Below are 19,777 nucleotides of genomic sequence, written 5' to 3' on the forward strand. Positions count from 1 at the left end.
AGATGAAGGGTGCTTGGCTTCCCTCCGTTGTGCTAGTGCACGAAGCAGAGCAGCAAAGCACTTTCCAAACACACAAAGATGACACAGAGCTGGTTTCAAATCGGCAAAGTATCCCTTTAATGATATGCTATTTTCCCCTGAAAGGAACTCTTAAGTCACTACTGTAAGTTTGCCGGGCATGCTAACATTAGCTGTGTATGTTGGAGCAGACAGACACACTGGTTAATCTACTTCTTACACTTTTTCTTTTGGGTTTCTGGTTAGTAAACAAAAAGAAAAAATACACATCCTCCAGACTCTTTGAATATCAAGTATGGTTCTTCCTAGAGCCTTGAATACTCTGCTTCATCATGTGGAGAGTCCAAAGGTTAACAGACCTGCCAAACTGCCAAATGCTACTGGCATACCAAACCAAGTAAGACTGTAACAGCTAAAGCCCTAAAGCAAAGTCAATTAAGCATTTATTGCCAGGACTTGCTACTTGCAGGAAGTGCTATTTCTTATCTCAAAAGTTACATCGTCTCGCTTAAAGAAATCAGCAAAATATTTTTTATCCCTGTGTTCTCGTAAATGAAACATGATTATACAACCTTCACGATTGCATTGTGCAGGAAAAGGAAAAGGTTGTTACTAATACCTTCCATTTAATGCTTGCATTGTACATATTTTCTCCTTATGAGTTAGCATTTCTGCTGTTGAGTAGATTTCCAAGTGACTGTACTACAGCAAAGTAGTAAGTTGCATGTTCAATTTCAAAATATAGTATACTAAGATCTCACGTTGGACATTTCTGTTATGCAGCCCCTGGACAACACTTAGTTATGTGGCAAGGTAACAAACATATATATATATATATATATATACGTAGTCAGTTGACCAAAGCTCTGAGGGCCAGATGTACTAACGCTTTTGCGGCCACTTCAGGCGTATTTGTTTCGCAACGTGCGCGCAAGGTATGTACAAACAGGCCGCACTGAGGTAAAATCGCAGACTGCTTGTCGCGGGAACTGAAAATGGCAAATTGCACTTTTCCGTGTCATGCATATGCATTCACGGTAGGGTCAAGGGGAAAGTGGGAGTTTCCCATAAAGAAATGGGAGGGGAAGCGTAAAGTGCGCCTAATTATGTATTCCGCGGTATGTACAAAAACCGCCCGTGAAAGCGCGCCTCTATTTAGTGGTGAAAATTCTCCGCCTCTTAAAAGCAGGTGGAAACCTGGAAGCGGGTTTCCTCGCATATGCCTCCTGGTGAAATGGTAGCAGTAATCCGAGCAAGATGAAGACATAGGCCAAGGAGATGAGCTGAAAAGGTTTTTGCCACAAGGATCACACTTTTTCAGTTGAGTGAACACGAAATCATTAAGCGTTACAGATTAAGCAGCCATGCAATATTACAGTTGCTGGAAGAAATCAAAGATGACATTTAATCTCCGACTCAGCGTTCACATTCCTTTCCAGCAGTTGTTAAACTCCTCGCTACATTACAAATATTGGCATTAGGATCATTTCAAACAGTCATAGCATCAGCAGTGGGAATATCGCAGTCTGCACTCAGCTGTATCATAGCACAAGTACTTAACGCACAAGTACTTTTAAAGCTGTTACCTCATAAACAAGCAGATCAACTTTGTTATTGCTAAATCTTTGTTTTCGCTGTTTTGACAGTCGTCGGTGGCTGATCCATGATAGAAAGAGAGAAGGAGGCCCATTCAATTGCGCTTTTAAATGCTCGCAATTTACGGTATAGTGGGCGGAGAAAGGCGCTGATTACCCGATGAACTGCAGGTTTGGGAAATATGACGTAAGCTGATGTATCACAGGGTGCGCTTTCTGCGGGTTGGACATGGCGCTGATAACGCTACATTCGCAAATGTACGTACATCTGGCCCTCAGACTGTGTTAAGAATCTGTGTGCAGTTTAGTAGAGACTGATATGCGTTAGCCCTGTTAATGTTGGACCAAGTATCAGCAGACAATCAGGCCAAGTGTAAGTTAAGAACCCATTAGTGGAGAAAAGGAATTACTCAGGAATGCATAACAACAATTTTTTACTTTTTCCAGTAACATGTTGAGGGACAAATATTGATTCTGACTTTATAACCCAGATTGGGCCAACCATGTAGACACAACTATGATGTGATGCTGAGATGATAATACAACAATGTCAGAATGGGATAATGAAAGCAGAGTCCTTCTTCCAGAGGATGAGAACAGTGATCATGACTGGCAATTGCTTTGCTGCCTGTAGGTAATTACTACGTAATACCGTAGGTAATTACTGAGCCATTAGTCTTTCAAGGCTACAGATAAGAAGACAGTATTGGGAGTGCAGTTGTAATTCTGACATAATTCAGTGGGTTTTGAAAGGGTTTTGTGAGCCTAACAGGACAAGTGTTGCTTGCGTGACTGTTGAAGGTATTCTTTGTTTGCCTAGCTATAATATGCAACTTTTCTCTTTGGCACAGACTGAGCTTGTTGAAATCCTGCCCAAAGACTCATGATTCAAGTGTCAGCATTCATGACAGCAAAATTTTGGATTATTCATTTAATTTGAATGAAATAACAACTATCAGCAGATCCTATTGCAGAAGCAAAGTCAACTTTGGTGATCTTTGGCATTCAAATTTGTGCTGTTTAACAATTGTATACAATCTTGACAGAGCTTTAATGGAATGGAACAGAGACATTGAGAGTCCAGAAAGGAAGAACCCATCATATTAACTGTCTCCCCCGATCCGATTTTGATTAAACCTGCTCAGAGTATTAACTGATCCACAATACAGATGTTCAGACCAAACATAAAATGAATGGTCACCTTGTGTTATTCACACAAATCTGACCGGTGGACTGTTTGTGCAGTCTGTGTTATTCACCCGAAACAGCCAATGTAGCGATGTTACAGCGATAGCGATTGGCTGTGGCTAGCGCCGGCTCAGAATCAGGCTAATCAGAACTCACCAGAAACTCCAGTTCTTTCTGTTAATTTCCTCTAGTCTCTGTATGTTTATGACATGGATTCTTAAAGACACAGGTTAAGTTCATTGTCCACTAACTCAGTTTACTTTGAATGCACTTTTATCTAAATTTTTTTTTTAAAGTTCTGTGTGGACACACCATAATAACTACATACTTAGTGACCAGTGTAACTATAATCTCCCAAAATGCAAATTGCTATTGTCGACCAAAGAGAACTTCCACTTGAGTTTGGTCTTTGTCTAAACGAGAGGCAGTAAGGTGCAGGTAGAACTGTAGCACAAGAATAACAGCTTCAAGTCAACTTTCTTGGTGTAGTTGCTGTCTCCAGCAGTGAGCAGTAACAGGACTGGCTTTAAAAATAAACAAATGATTCTTTGACAAGTTTGATTCTCACCGGGTCTACACTGGTACTACCTCCAGGAAATAGCCATATGTTCGCACTCCTACACTGACGAAGGCTCCTGCCTTCTCCCATCTACTCAGCTTTTGTTATTACCTAACTGCCAGTCATCTAAATGGAAGCATTACAGCCTTAAACAGTGTTACAAACTCTCCTGGCTACTGGCTGACAAACTTAACTTGGTTTAAGAAGTGCAGGTGGTGACTAACTGATGCATGCTTTCCTTCTGGGGCTTACCATTCCATAGGTGTATGTGTACCCTGTTGAGACGCTTCAGTACTAGAAAGCTACTACGCCGACTGTACAATAGTCCAACATATCGATGCATAAATACAGTACATTCCAGATACTATCTGAGACAGGAAGTCATTTAAAACTTGACAGCAGCAGAACAGCAGCCATATGATCTGAGGTTAAAAGTGAACTTGGGCTACATAAAAAAGTTAGCTGACAGAGTTATCAGATACCTGGTTGATCTCTTCTCTTTCTTCTTCCTTTACTCTTGTTGTTCCTGGTTTCCTGTTGTATGGTAAGCAGGCAGAACCCAGCTGATGGCTGGCCAGGTCCATACGGGACACCGTATGATCTGCAATTACATTTTAGGATATGAAACTACAACGTGACATTTTTTAATGTTCAGTGCCAATGTTTTTAAAATTATTTCTTTCTACGGCATGTGCATGTGGCAACCAAGGTATGGTTGGGTAACTAATGCACTTTGTAAAGATTAGACCATGGTTATGGTTAAATCTACTGGAAGTAAATAGTGGACTGCAGATGTATCCAGTGTGAATGCATCAAGCAGGAGTTCATACAGCACAGATAATCAGGAACTGCCTGGAATCCAAAGTGGCCTTTGGCATAAATCCATCCATTCTTTCTCCATTATTAGCATTACAATGCTAAAACTATCTGATATAATCTGAGTCTACGGTCAATATAGTCAATGTTGTTTCTAGACACGCCCGGTGAAGAATAGGGGTAAGGAAATTAGGGAGTACTCATGAAGTCTTAGGGCAACTAGGGCTGGGTATAAACCCTCAGTGTGATATAGATCTTAATGTGTCCATAGCACCAAATAGCAAAAACTACAGCAAAGTACTGAAAGTTGGCATTGGATACCATACGGTCAGATTTGAAACCTTGTTGCTTATTCTTTGATCAGATATTTCCTGATTTAAATCACAATTTTGCTAATTTCACACTTTTTTATTAAGACAAAGTCCAAGTATTGGCTTGTATTTAACAATTAGAACTTTGGCTTCTAAAAATGTTTAGTAAAAAAAACATGTTCATATTTGTAAAAGTAAAGCATCAAGATAAAAAAAAAAAGTGTTGTTGTGGTAACTGTAAATTTGGGTTATTGTTCTGGCACTGCTTACAATAAAGGCTCTTTTGGCTATGTTTTCACAGCCTCCTTTTAACTATTGATCCAGTTATTGGCTTCTTTGGAAAGTAGCAATGTTGTCACACGGTGGATGCTGCAGGATACTGTGATTCTCATTCTGCTAATAGTAGCTATATTTCAATTGTTATTCGGTGTGAAAAGTTGCATATTTAGCTTTAGCCCTGCTCTGTGTATGTGTCCAAACAGCACAGCCTGATCAGTGGACGCTGAAAAACCGTTGGAAACCTTTAACTGCATGGTTACAGTACATGTGGTGAAGTTTTGTTGTGGTCTGTTTGTTAATGCTGGAAGTACTGTATGTTGATGCACTTGTGTGTGGTCCACTAAGATAAGTAGAGTCATCTCAGTGGACCATGTCATCTTTCATTTTAGTTCCCTCTTACACTTGATCATTTTACTTCTCTGTGTGACTTCCACAATACCAAGGCCAAACCAAACGTCTCTTGAGTTTCCTGAGAAATGTTTCAGGTTTTGTTTTAGACTTTCAAATGATGACAGGAAATGTTGACCATTTGCTTATGTTTGACAAAGTGTGACTGGATCTAAATGAACTCTGGGAAAGTATAATGTTTACCCTTTGAAATGTTGGTGGGATTAACATAATACAAGCTGCAATGTGTCTTTACTACTTTTACAACACTGCTATTCAACTAAATAAATCCATAAAATACTGTGCATGTTTAGTATACATACTTAGCCAATAGGAGGGTGTGTGCACATCTGTATGAGCTGCTGATGATTCAGTGTCATTGGACTATTGGATAATTCTGAATCTATAAGCCTGTACTGTTCACTGTGATACTAAAGAAACATTTCAGTTGTTTTTCATTGTCTACTGATGGACTTTCTCTTACCCAGCCAATGGATTTATCTGATCTTTCTTGGTATATTGTGATTTTTCCAGTATTATTTAGAGCTACAGTAAGGTTATCATAGGTACTATAAAATAATAAATGCATTAAATCGTGTACATGATGTGTACATTTGAATTTGTATAATACAATTGTGGTCTTCTGGTCAGAACGAACCAATTTATAAGTTTGTTGTCTTGCATGCATGCTATGATGATGGGTCAAGAGTGTACAGGGTATGCACATGACACACCCATGTGTGAAAGTCACCGCTGTCACCCATTTGGCGTACATCTGATGCAACCTCTTACATTTGCTACAGGTTGCTCTGTCCACCTACTCTTTATGTAGCCAAATAATGCAGAGCTCATCTTAAAAGGTACAGAAAACTCTATATCGTATAGCTTAAACAGTATTCTGTGTGTTAATTGTGTATGTTGTCTTGCCATCAACTAGAATTGTCACCATTTGCTTGGAAATTGCTTTTAATATTGTTACTTTACCTACATCTGAATTTCCGGGTTTCTACGCACAGCACCTTTTGCTTGGAAGGAAGTAACTTCTCCGCAGTGTTAAGTGTTGGACAGTAAAATACTGTAATTAAGTTACTTTTGTAACGCGTTACTCCCAACACTGGTGATCAGAGTTTCATTAGTGAGCTTGAGTATTGATGTAGGCAGGCAGATCAATCTACTCAAAGCATTCATTTGGTTTTAATGAGTAGAGATGACTATCAAACTAGTTGGTTCACCACAAATGTAACGCAAGTGCCGCTTGAGTGCTGGTGGCTTCATATGAACACAACATAATGTCAAAGACAGTGGTCAAACGTGCTGTTAACACACTTGAACAAAGATATGCGTAAAATAAATCCTAACTCATTGTATGTAGTCCATAACTAAAGTTACAATAGTAACTTCATGAGTAATCTAGATTTCCTGCCTTCTTTAACACATCCACAGCTCCAGTAGTTTTAGTTGTGATGGAGCCCTCAGAGAGTTAGTTTGTGACTGTTGGTCTGATCCCTCTAGTCTCCTGTGCTAAAGACCCAGACAATCACCATCTCAGACGTCACCAACTCCCTGAGAGGAACTGTGACCTACAAGGACATCCCTTTAGTTCACACTGAGACCAAGACCATCACATACGAGTCAGCACAGGTAAGGGGAATTCTGGGCCTTGATTAAATGCAATACAAGTCTAAATTGTATGCAATGCTTGTAAACATGTTTCCATATGTTGACTGTAGAGGACCTCTGCCAGTTTGTTAATAGCCACTCAACAGGCAGGAACATTACACAGTTTTTCCATCCATGGCTCCTTTAGGTTGGTACAAACGGTCATATATTATGTCCAAAGATGAGCCCACTAAAGGCCCAAGATGCCACACATTGGGCGGCTGTGGCTCCTCCTGTCCTTATGTTAAAGTGTACACACGTCAAAGTGTCTACACGTCAAAGTGTCCCTGGGCCAAACACTGAACCCTTGCATAGCAGCTCACTGCCATCACTGTGTGAGTGTGGATGGCTGAATGAGAGACTTATTGTAAAGCACTTTAGATAAGAGTGATGTATAAATGCAGCCATTTACCATTGGATATTGGACCTGGAGCCTTTGGGCGTCCCGAGGGTCCGGGGCCCCAGGACAAGTGCCCTGTTTGCCCAGTTGGTAATACTGATACTTTACGTGAGTTTCAGAACCAAAACACTATTTTTTGGTACCTAATTAAACATAAAGATGTTTTTCTACAATTTCTACAAATATATATACAAATAAATCTCAAATATGTAAGTAGTTAAACACAAGCAGCTGTACAAGAACTAAATCCAGCCCACAATGAGAAACTTTGGATTTAAATCAGAAAATGAATGAAAGAATCATTTTGGTTGATAACAAAACAGTTCAATACCCAGGCAAGTAGGATTAGAATGTCTTAATGACATAAATCACACATACACATAACAGATAGGAGATCATTGAGTATGTTCAATTGATTGATTTGAGGTTCTTGTGTAACCCTTCAAAAGGTGTCTCTCCCACAGCCAGTGGACAGCCCGGCAGAGAGGGACTCAGCAGTGCTGCTGAGTGCCCAGACCATCACCTCGGAGACGGTCAGCACCACCACCACCACCCAGATCACCAAGGTGTGCAAAGCTCACCAACAGCCCCGCACTCACTCAGTCCACATCTGCACAGTCACTCACCACCATGTTGTACAATACTTATCCCTGTTTCATCACTTATTGACCCTTCACTACACCCTGTGTAAGTCCCTGCTGGAGAGTGTCCCGCCCTGCTGGCTAGCCTCTGTTCCACTCGCTTCCAACATGTTTTCCTGTGGATGTCTATGTGAACATTTGAAACGTAGTTCTGTGTTTTTGTCCATATTAGCCAATCTTTGAGTGCACTCAGGGGTTTGAGACCAGAATACACTTGAGGTTCCTTTGTTTAGTCTGATATTTTGTTGGTTTGGGTAAAAAAAAGACGCACCCGGAAGCATGCCTCAGCTTTTCAGAAACCTCCATGAAAGACACAAAACTACACGGTGCAACATGAGTTATCCTAAAAACCTGCAGTTACACTGTTCAAAAGAACAATAGATAGATTAGAGGGCCATATGTCATTGCTCTACAGGTATATTTTGTGCATGTCTTACATCCATGTTCCTTTGCATCGTCCTCCAAACCTGTGCCTGGATCCGCCTTATTTCAGAGAGAGACAGCACTCTGGTCTTACGGCTGATCAACAAGTCGTGTCAGGCTTTTCTGCCAGTGTGGATCTGTTGTCATCCAAAATTCAGAGGGATAATAAAGATGGATTTCAATGTGTGCATGTTTTCCCTAGCTTCTAGATATTTATCTTGTGTCATCTTGTGTCTGTTGTAGACGGTGAAAGGAGGGATCTCTGAGACTCGCATTGAGAAGAGAATCGTCATCACTGGAGACACTGAAATTGATCACGACAAGGTGAGGAATGTAAATGATGGGAGAAGATGAGTATTGTATTTCCCTCAAAGCTCTCCAGGAAGCAGGTGCTTTATAGATGTTCTGGCTGAAATGCATATGTACCTGATATGTGAAGTGGGAATTATTTGTTGGCTTAATTAGCCTCATAGAGCAGTTGTGTTCATATATCAAGTAAATCTGTTCTGCATGAAGTCATTTTAATTAAACTCATTAATCATGTTAACCAGCGTGCATTGTTGTCCTTCCTCCGCTGCTCAGGCTTTGGCTCAGGCCATTAAAGAGGCGAAGGAGCAGCACCCAGACATGTCTGTTACCAAAGTGGTTGTGCACCAGGAGACAGAGATCAGCCCAGAGTAAGACACACTGATCCTTTGGAAGGTGAGCGTTGTCACGGCATAAACCCCAACCCTGGGAATACTCAATCCTATCATTACTTGTCATATATGAATCTCCACAGATAAGCGTTGGGCTGTCAGGCTAAAGGTAAGGTGAAAAAGGCCTACCTTTCGCCTTGTTGCCCGGCACCGCTCCGATCCGTCAACTCGATCTGCTCGCTCTCCGTGCTCCGACACTGGTTAGTCAGTGCTCCATGGACAGTTCATGTGTAGACATTTAAGACGCGGACAATAACTGTAACACAACTTAATGGAGGAAAAAGGGGATTCCATCGACTTTCTGGCGGCACTCAAACACGTCTCCCTTCCTCAAAACTCTAGTGGCTTTGTGACCAGGTAAGCCCCACCTACCCCGCCCTGACAGCCATGCAGAACAACCATTAAGAAGATAGCGTGCCGTGACAGTGTCCACACTGAGCCCACCTTCACCATCCGGCCTCTGGTCTGACTCAAACTCTTGACACAACAACACATCACTTGCTGATCGTGGATCAGTGACATTTCTGTAACATCATGTTGAGCTTACATAGCCTTCCTACAGTCAGTGGGATGCTGAATCCATGCATTCAAACTCATGTTTTATCTTTATTATTGTAAACTTGATACATGATGACTGGTGATGCAATGAAGAGAAAACTGACGCCATGTTGGAAATTAAAGGAACTGATTTCAGTAAAACGGATCAGTTGTTTCTGGAGGAGCTCCAACTGTAGCTCTACTGAACATTCACTTGATATCTTCTCCGCTAAACGTTAACTCTCCTCTGCTCCGATCGCTCTCTCTCGTCCGCTCACACCGTGTCTCCCGTCACTTTCTCTCTCTCTTCAGCAGCGTCCCCAGAAGGACCTCAAACTGACCTACCAACATCCTAACCAGCCGTGGTGGATGAGCTTGCGCCTATAGTCAAACCTTTTATTGAACAACAAAATATTCACAGGAGATTATTTTGCATTTTCGTGTTCCATGCAGTTGCAAACTTATTAAAGCTGCAGCACATTTGGGCACCCCCGTTTTCTTAGTAAATTGGTATGGTAACTGCGCCAACATCAAGCATGACGTATGTTCCATAATGATGGCCATGTGGCTTTATTGTCAGCCTGTTTATGTGGTTTAAATGGGTCCATTTAGCCGGCTGACAGGCTGTTATGTAAACACATCTCCCAGTCTAGATGGGGGTTGAAGCCCTCAGTTATGTTTGACAGACCAGGAAGGCATGGGCATAATGAGCAAACTTGTAAATTAGGAAAGTAATGGTGATAGCAGTCTGTATAATCCTACGGTATATATGTATATATATAAGTAAAAACAACACGGGACAGCTATATTGTATGATCCCTGGCTGTCATCATGTGATTGGTCATATGCCTGTACACATACAACACACAAGAGAGAAACAGTTGGAGCTGAGAGGGAGCGCATTGAAAGGACAAAAACCCTGGAGCACCGTGCAGCTGAATGCTGCCAAACTACACATATGTTTATGAGAAAGGGACATGGTTAGTGTTTTAAGTAAAGAAGAAGAAAAAAACATGCTAACATGTGAATGTGTGGCCTGGGCTAAATTATCCCATTCTGGCCCTGATAGAGGCCTACAGGCCTTTCTCAATGTGTGTAACATCATCAGTCATCGCACAGTTCCTGTTCCAAGAACACATGCTCACATACGTACAACCAAATAATAGCTTTTGGGGGAATTGTTGGATCTCTGTAAATTATACTGCAAATTATACTGTGTGGTCTAGACCTACTCTATCTGTAAAGTCTAGTTCAGACCAAAGATTCCTGACCAGTCTCCGGCCTGCAGTGTTCTGAAAGCTGCCAGTTCACACCAATGAGACGAGACCAGACGGTGTATCATCTCCAGAGCGACCCCTCTCTGTACTTCCGTTTTAACTTCCGACTTTTCAGGCTTTTTTGTAGCTGGATACCATTTGTAGCGAATATATCATTAAAATATGAATGAGGATAGCGATGTGAGATACTTGCTAACGCTGCATTTCTATTATATAGATGAAACAGAGAAAAAGTTTTATTTCTCCCGATTCTCTGCGTTGTTCTAACGCTGCTCCTTCTCTTCAATCACTCTCTAGCTCGCTCCACCACATACCGTGCTCGCGGCTCGATGAGCTTCCGTCCATCTAACTTCTCTATTGGCTGTTAAAACAGGTGACGTCTCTTACGTTTTAAAACCAGCCTCTGGAGACCGGACCAGCTGAGTCTCAGCGACACCATCAGCTGTTTGAGTCGAACTGAGACGGGCGGGTTCAGACCGCTGAAACTTTTCCTAAAACGGGTTTCGTCTCGTTGAGAATCTTTGGTCTGAACCGGGCTTCAAGTGTCCTGAGATAACTTGACACTATAAATAAAATTGAATATGTGATTGTATGTTGATGGTTGGCTGTTAAAATCCACTAAAATATCTTTCTTTTCTTTCTCTGGCCATCTGTTCATCTCTCTTTCTGTCAATCTACCAATTCTTCAACCACGCCTCAGGTCTCTTATCTGCCCCTACTCTCCCCCCCTCACTTGTGTCTCCACCCCCCAGCCATCACAGCCACTGCCCTGCCTTGGACATGAACCAGCAGACCGTCAGAGGGAACAAGCTTCGATGTTGGAATCTGAACCTTAACCTCCACGAGTGTGGATTTGGCCTAAAGGAGATCCGTCCCGGTATTCCCCACAATCCCCTCTGGTTCCATTAAAGATCAACTGCTGGACTGATGAAAAAAACTTTTTTAAAGAGAAACAAGAAAATAAAGTACAGCATTTGTGGGTTTATTCCTCTCCAATTTGTCTGGGGAGTTTAGGAAAATTTCCAAGGGCATTTGGTCTTTTAATCTTGAGATTACTGGTACTTTATTTTTCTACAGCTTTTCTTACCATCAGAATTGGTTATCAATAACTTGAAGGTCAAGTGTTTTTTAACAATGTGTTCCAAACAGCATCGACAAAGGGATTGTGGGTGATTTTTCTTGGGATTATACTCATCAGGACTCGAGGGTCCCTCTCAAATTTTAGTGCAAGTTTGGTGTCATTTCTTGTACAGTAAATATTTTATTTTCCCTCTCAGTGTGAAAAAAATATTTTTTCAATTTATGTATAAAAAAAAGAATGATTTTATCAAACCACAGGGGCAATTACTCCTTTCACCGTATCTAAAGTTCTGACTCAATGATTTGTTGGGTGATCTTCCCATCTTTTGATTGTTTTAGTCGTTCTTGTTGTTCTTGTAGTGCTCGTGTCACCAGAACAGGAGACATCAGTGTACTGAAATGACTCTGACTTTATTTATTCCCACCTCTGTCTTCTGTCTGTGTCTTTATGTTTTAGATCTACTCAGCACAGTCGTATTTAACTTAAGGATTTTGTACTGAGAGCATTCCAGATGCAGTTTTAGTCTGAGCATGACATCAGCATCTACAGTATTTCTGCACATGTTTCACATTTCTACTTTTCTACCAAATGGGCAGTGTGTACTCATCTACAGAGAAGGAATTCAAATGAAAGTAAACTCAAACATGACATGAGGTTGATTAGAGAAAAGTGAAGTGTCGAGCAGAGGATAATAGTTCTTCATTAAACTGCATAAGTTTTGATCATCAAGCCTTTACTTTCACGCTTGTAATTTGATTATAACCTGATTAAGGCAATACTCCAGTTATTTCAACTGCCACATCAACACATTAACAAGGTTATCTGGGTAATGTAGTTATTGGCACTCATTAATTAGGCCAGTTGTTTCAGCCATCGAGTGAATTTGAGATCTGCACAAAGCTTAAAGGATGATTCCAGTTTAACTTATCATCATCATATTTTTGTAGTTTTGGTCATCATTTCTATAAGTTATTGTAGCATTTTACACACCCGTAAATTAATGAGGTGTGGGAATACGACATCACTATGACATAAAAGTCTGAAACATGAGCAGTCAGACAGATTGGAAAGAAGCCAACCGTTTATTTATAATGACAGTAACTCTGTTTGCACAGCTTTTAATTGGATAGGACTGATGTTTCCTATACACAATTCACAAATTATGTAATAGATAAGATATGCATTCTAATGGTGCAATCTGATTGAGTAAATTACTAGTACTTTCTAGTAGTTATACACAGACTTAGAAATGGGTGAAAATATGACCCAAGTTGTAATAAACTTGAATTATTCATTATAACAGGCCTGTCTTGATATACTGTACATCTTCCATTATGATTTGATAATGCAATTTTGCATATTTTACTAGTCCCAGAAACTAAACTCAGGAATTAGCTCAGAACTAAAACTCATGGACCCTTGCTGTCAGAGTGGATGTCATTAGTTGAAACTGTTGGCTGCTGTTTATTTGATCATTCTACAAGCAGGTGATGATGTATGATAGGAATGAAAAACTAATACATGAATTATAATTGTCAATGCAAAAACAGGCATTCATTTTGCTTTTCTAGATTTTTCCTTCGAGCTACAACATGTGTTTAAGAAAATAGCCCCATTGTATAAACTCAGGTTTCTGGCTTTAGTTATTTTATTTAAATAGAAAGTGATATTGGATCAAGATTGTTTTGTTCGGATGCCTCAGTACAAGAAAAACTGTATAAAAACATTGACACAATTCACACAACACAAATATTTGTCGTTAAACTGAGAAAAGAAATCCCAAGCATAGTATTCAAAACCAGTTAAGAGACACGCATGTGACATTTAAGACATTATCATCTGCAAAACAATGTTCATAACAATGTGGAGTAGCAGAGAGCCATTCTATTTATTATAAATAGTGAATATAAGAAGACCCAGAACAGACCCTTGTGGGTCACCATACTACCTTTAAGAGCACTTGATTTGGAGACATTCCAAACGACTTGAGTTCTTCCTGAGAGGTTGTGGTTCTATTTAACGTGAAGTGTGTAAACACCTAGTTAGCATTGTGAAACAGAACTAGCTAAGTTTAGGCAACAAAAATACTTGTTTACTCATGTAAAACTATTAAAATGAGGACGTAATGTGGCTTCACGGACATCATTGCGCCACTCAGTTAATTTTAAAAAGTGACAGTTGACTTTTGGTTTCAAACAGACATGAACCCTGGTCTCCTGGGGGAAAGTCCTGTGTTAGATTGAGACATTCACCACCCTGACCTTTCTCCTGACGCACAATTTGGCACTCTTGTACTTCTTCACATTACTTCCTCTTTTGCTTTCACCATAATTACTACAGCCATGAGAGGTCGCCGCCTAACAAGAAACGTAACTATGGGTCGTTATGAGCTGCTTGCTCACAATCGACCTATGCAGCCTTTTTCTGGGTGAGGACGGTCTGCATATTGAGTTAATGCAAACACACTGCAACATTACATTGGTGATAACAAAACAATATATAAGTCTAGGTGGCCAGATTTAACCTCCTCTTGAGTACACACTGCCCATTTAAATCAGACATATTTAGTATGGCATATGTAGTTTATATTTTGTCAATTTTTAAACATGATGCTTTTTTAGAACACGATATTCTGTACAGCTCAACATGTAGTAGATCTTTCACTTTGCCCCATGACACTCCCTTGACTTGTTGGAAACAAGCAAGCCAACCTAAGTTCTTTTTTTAATTGTGAACCCTCACTTTACCATCACAGGAAGACATAATAAAAGAGCATAATGCACAGAATAAACACAAATGGAGACATTGTATTTGATCAAGTTGTGTGTCTAGCTAGTTTTCTCATTTTTGAATTTTATTTCACGGTTTACATTTATTTCATGCTGGACAGAAGGGTTGAATATGTAGATAGTTTTCTAAAATGTTTTTATAATTTGCTAAAGTTGAAGTAACTTTTACACTAACATTTCAGAACATCTAAAAATCACAAATCCTAGACAAGAGAGGAAAGAAAAAAGAAAAATATTAATAAAATCATTTTTCATCCCATTTAAAAATCTAAATATCTGCTATATATCTAAGGTTTTAATTTTCTACATCTACCAACATAAAAAGTTTAAAGCCTACTGTATATTCTGCATATTCACTACACCCCAGAATATATTCGTGTTGAATGGAACAAACATACAGATGGTTTTACTATTCAAGTTATGAGTATGGGGCTAAAAAGGTTCACTTTGACCTCGGGAAACACTACACAACAGGTGGTTCTCCTGAGGAGCATGGCTGAGCAGTCATCTTATGCTATTATGAAGTATGTTGTGTGCAAGTTTTGTGTAAGGGTGTCATGAGAAGAAACACCACAGGATTTCCAAATTGAATTGGGTTCATCCTCTAGAGAGAAGGACTCTAGCTAAATGGTGCTCCTGGTAGCTACGTGCGTGGTTTGTATTGATTTGTTCTACAATCGGAATCAGAAAGGAATTTATTGCCAAAGTAGTTACCCTACGTGGAATTTGCCAATCAGGATTGGCGTAATGAGATAAGTGCTTCTGAGGGTAAGGCTTGCTCCCATAGTGACACATCGAAACAAATATTATGAAAAAGAACTGCCCTTTCCCAAAAAGTTTCCAATGACGGCTGCTCAGATGATTCTGTGTAACAAACCATCTGGCTCGACGGGTTACCTGAGATTGGCACTAGTGGAAAAGTCATTGAGTGTCCAAAATGGAAAGGGTTTATCCAATAGGGAGCATGATCCATAGTAGCTTGTCCACTGAAGATTTAGTTTGGCATGGACCGTGGCTCTAGAGAAAAGGTAAGGGGAGGGGGACGTTGTTCTCTTTGGTAGGAGGTTGGTCAACAAATGCAAGGCAAGTTTACTCTTTAAACACATTTCACACACAAAGGCAAGTCAAAGTGCTTTACATAAAGCATAAATGAAAATAAGACTTAAAGATTTAAAGGTCCAATATGTAATACTGACAGCTAGTGTTTAAAATAGTTACTGCAATACAAATTCAAAATACTGGAGAGAGTCGTCTCACCCGCCCCCTCCTGCCCAGACTTGAAGTTCACGTTGGTTGCCAGGCTGAGACCGCAGCATCCAGCAATGTTAGACAGCGGAGTAGCTAACGTTAGATGCTCGCTTATATTGACAGTCATAAAAGCCTGTGCTCACGCGGAGCTCTGTACCCAACTGACAGGCACACTTTTTCGGCTTAGAATTACAGTAGGAACCGCTAAAAACCCGACAACTCGTCGTCCTCTCCACACTCCAGGATAGGAACTACTAAAAATACCACTACCTTGCCGTCCTATTCCACCCGACTGAACACACTTCATTGGCTTAGAATTGAGGAAATAATTGCTAAACACACAGCAAACTCACGGTCCTCTCTTCCCGATTCACAGCTCTAAGCTGTCTCTATCTTTCAAATACATCTCCAATATTTAGTTAGTTTGTTAAGTCTCTGGTCACGCAACTGTTAGAAACATGCAGTTTTTTAATGTCATGTAGAATTTATCTCCATTGATCCCGTTTGTTTGAGTGCTGCTTTCATGGCTGTACTAACGTTAAAGCTGTAGTGCGCTGGGTTTACGTTTTTACAGGTATATCTGGCAAACCGGCCTGACTGTCAAATTGGGTAGTTGATAACAACACACAGACCAAAACACAAACAGAAATTCCGTCACGGAACGGAAATTTCAAAAGGAGAAAATACTGGCATTAGCAATGATGTCAGAAAAGATAGTATTTCAACTTAGCATGTTTCCTTAATATCTGATGACGTATTGGGGTTATTTTTGGATTTATTACAGTAAATATATTACATATTGGACCTTTAAGAAACACAGTTGTTAAAAATTTAACATCTTTAGTCAAAGACTCCCAAAATAATCATGATTATCCTTGTATGAAATAGAAATCCTCATTAAATGAAATTATAAATCATGTACTGAGGTTGCAATTTTTCACTTATTAATACATCTGTTAAACTAATGGAGTGTTAATTTGCATACATTTCCAGAACAGAAATCTGAACATTGGATAAAGACATAGTAGAGTCAAAGGTCTCTTTTTTATCACTACATAAATCAGAATATAGTTTCAACAGCCATAAAAAAAATCTGTTTTCACCACGGTTTAAGTTTATAGTTTAAGCTACGGTAGCCTTCACGCTTCAAAAAGCGAAGGTGTACAAAAGGCCGTCTATCGGCCGTGGTTGTTGGAGTTCATGCATGATATTCATGTCGGAGAGTGGCGCGGACACGCACGTCACACCACGAGCGGGCACGCGATGGAAAGGAGAGAGAAAGAAAAGGAGAATGCTGCAGTCCGGAGGATAATTAACTAGTTCAGCAGCTCCAATGTTCACTCTTTTTTCTGATGACACCGGTCTTTTGCTCTTTTCAATATCCGTTTTCTTTTTCTGGGCGAAGAAGAAGAAATTTGGATTTTGAATACGTGTGGTCCTCCATGTTTCCTTCTTCAAACTTGCTGGGGCCGGGAAGCCTTACCGGCTAAAGTATTTCAAGATGGCGCATCATTCTGGAGCGTCTACCCCAGGAATTGATGATGGTGGTCAATATTCATAAAAAAGGACAAGTTTGTGAAGGGCAATACAGATTTTGATAATGAACAACTACAAACGTTACACACTGGGGCTTTAAGCAAAGAATTGCTGGGTGATCACAGCCCTGCCAGTAGGGTCAATGGTGCATGGGGTCCACAACATCAGGGGGTTGTTGGCTGACAGGAGGGGCTCTCTCCTCCTTTTGTATCGGGGCCACATTGTGGAGCTCGACACATGCGGTCACTATTTGACACGCCCGTTCTGGGGCCACTTGGAGGCCACCAAGGCAGTTGAAGTGGGCTTTCGGTATGCCAAAAGTAATTTCTTTCCTGACCATTGTTGGTAAGGGCTACGTTGAAGGTATTCTGTGGCCCTGCGTTCGGTAAGGATAGGGGGTCATCAAAAAGGGCCGGCAGGCGTACCCCCAGTTCCCCACCAGCAATCCACTGAAAAGCCCTGAAGATGAGAAGTAATATTACCATAATCAGTATTACAAAATTTGACTTACAGTTGCCATACCTTGCTCAAATCTGTGGCACAGTGCAGACTCCCTAAAGATCCGGGAGTCATGGACTGACCTAGCCCACTTTGCCTCAATGCTGGTGACCAAGCATTGATTGTCACAAGTCATCTGCATCAAGCATCTCGGGTTAACAATAAGTCCACAAGGTGACAGCATTAACACAAGGGAAACATCAATATGCATTTAAAGGACTCCTGAACCAGTATGTGTATCCTTCTTTATCCTTTACCTGAACGTTGATGCTGGGGAATGAGTTGTGATTAATGAAATCGCCTTCGTTCTCACCCAGCGATACTGTAATGGGAATATGGGTGCAATCTATGGCACCATTCACTCTCGGGAACCCTATCATATGAGTATGATGGGTTTCACATGCAACAGTGAACGTCATGGGGCCGTCATTTGATTAAATAGTCAATTTAAATTATAATTTACCTGCTATTTCATAAAAGCCCTCTTTAAGTGCAAGTGCCCTGGGAACACAACAAATGTATCAAGTAGTGCAGTTAGAGCAAGGACCACCTTGCGAATTGCGCGGCAGACTGTGTTATTGCTCAGGTTCTCCGCATCAGCCACAGCATACATGAAAGAACCCTTAACAAAATAACTCAATGCTATGCATACAGTCTGTGGAACTGTAAGTGCATGACTTCGATGTGTCGCAATAGCAACATACAACTCACTAAGCTGACAAAGATACGTAATTCCCTCCGCTGAAAATCTGTATCTTTCATAAAGATACCCATCAGGGAATGCCAACAAGTTTTGTCGGTCTCTAAATGTTCTAGCTTTTCTAAGTGCACCTCTCACTAACCACGAGCACCACCGAGCATCACCGGATCTTTTATCATCGAGTATTGATTGGTTCAGTAGGCAGTGCTTTCATACCCGTTGATCTCTGATCCCGAGCAGGTTAGGTGGCCACCATGGCGATGTAACCTGGTAACAAGTGACCCACCGTCGTGATACACAAAACCCTTGGTTGAACCTTGAAGTAACCCTAAATCTTGCTTTGTAGTACAGGTCTCTATTGTTATTTAATTCAGTCTGGACTCAGTGATAGTAAAATAATCATTGAATATTGTCCACCAGCAGACACGCCTGCACATGTTTGGACTTAGCCTTAGTCCAAGAACTCTGGACTCTGAGCTCCCTCCTATCAGGGACAGAACCGGACACTTTTTAAGATTCTTTTTTTGGGCATTTTTTTATTAGAGCCACGCAGGATAATAGCATGGCGGACTGTAGATATCACTAGCCTACTAACTATTACTATCGACATTTAAACAAGACACTGGTACAACCTCCTCTACAGTGTTTGGCTGACAGCGCTGTCTGGTGCAGAACTTTATAACTGAACAATGACCAGAACGCACACTTTTTATTTCTCTGTGTGGAAATGTGATGATCACAGATGATAAACAAAAGGCATTAAAACGTTACCTTATAGTAGAGTAATACACCAAAGTTGATCCCCCAAATCAATGCATTGGAATGGGACATTCCTCAATGAGGATTGCAGAATTGTTTGCACTGCTTTCATTGTAAATAGAAACTCCATATTAACAGAAATGTTGAGAGTTAACCTTAAAGATACCCAGAGTAGCACTACAGAGCAATGTTTGTGTCGTTTGCAGTGCCAACTCAGAGTCAACTCTGAAATCCGGATTCAGGGACAGCCTTAAAGGAGAATTCCGGACAATTTTTACGTTAATCTTGATTGCTATAGCCCCGAGCTGAATCAGTGCAGGTAACACGGAGAAGCTGCAGCTAAGTACTACAAGCGTCCCCTGAGCTAAAACGGCAGTG

The 19,777-nt window shown here is 40.7% G+C and overlaps 1 protein-coding gene across 1 annotated transcript in view; it reads left to right on the top strand.

Moving 5' to 3' along the window:
- Positions 1-14,514, top strand: part of epb41a (erythrocyte membrane protein band 4.1a) — a 72,185-nt gene extending 57,671 nt beyond the window's left edge. Inside the window, exons 14-18 of the mRNA XM_078267897.1 lie at positions 6,666-6,794; positions 7,677-7,778; positions 8,520-8,600; positions 8,859-8,978; positions 11,489-14,514. Coding sequence (XP_078124023.1) covers positions 6,666-6,794; positions 7,677-7,778; positions 8,520-8,600; positions 8,859-8,957 — 411 coding nt within the window. The 3' untranslated portion in view covers positions 8,958-8,978; positions 11,489-14,514. The remainder of the gene's footprint in view (positions 1-6,665; positions 6,795-7,676; positions 7,779-8,519; positions 8,601-8,858; positions 8,979-11,488) is intronic.
- The last annotated feature ends 5,263 nt before the right edge of the window (positions 14,515-19,777 follow it).

Source organism: Sander vitreus, chromosome 14 (genome assembly GCF_031162955.1).
Source record: "Sander vitreus isolate 19-12246 chromosome 14, sanVit1, whole genome shotgun sequence".
Taxonomy (NCBI): Eukaryota; Metazoa; Chordata; class Actinopteri; order Perciformes; family Percidae; genus Sander; species Sander vitreus.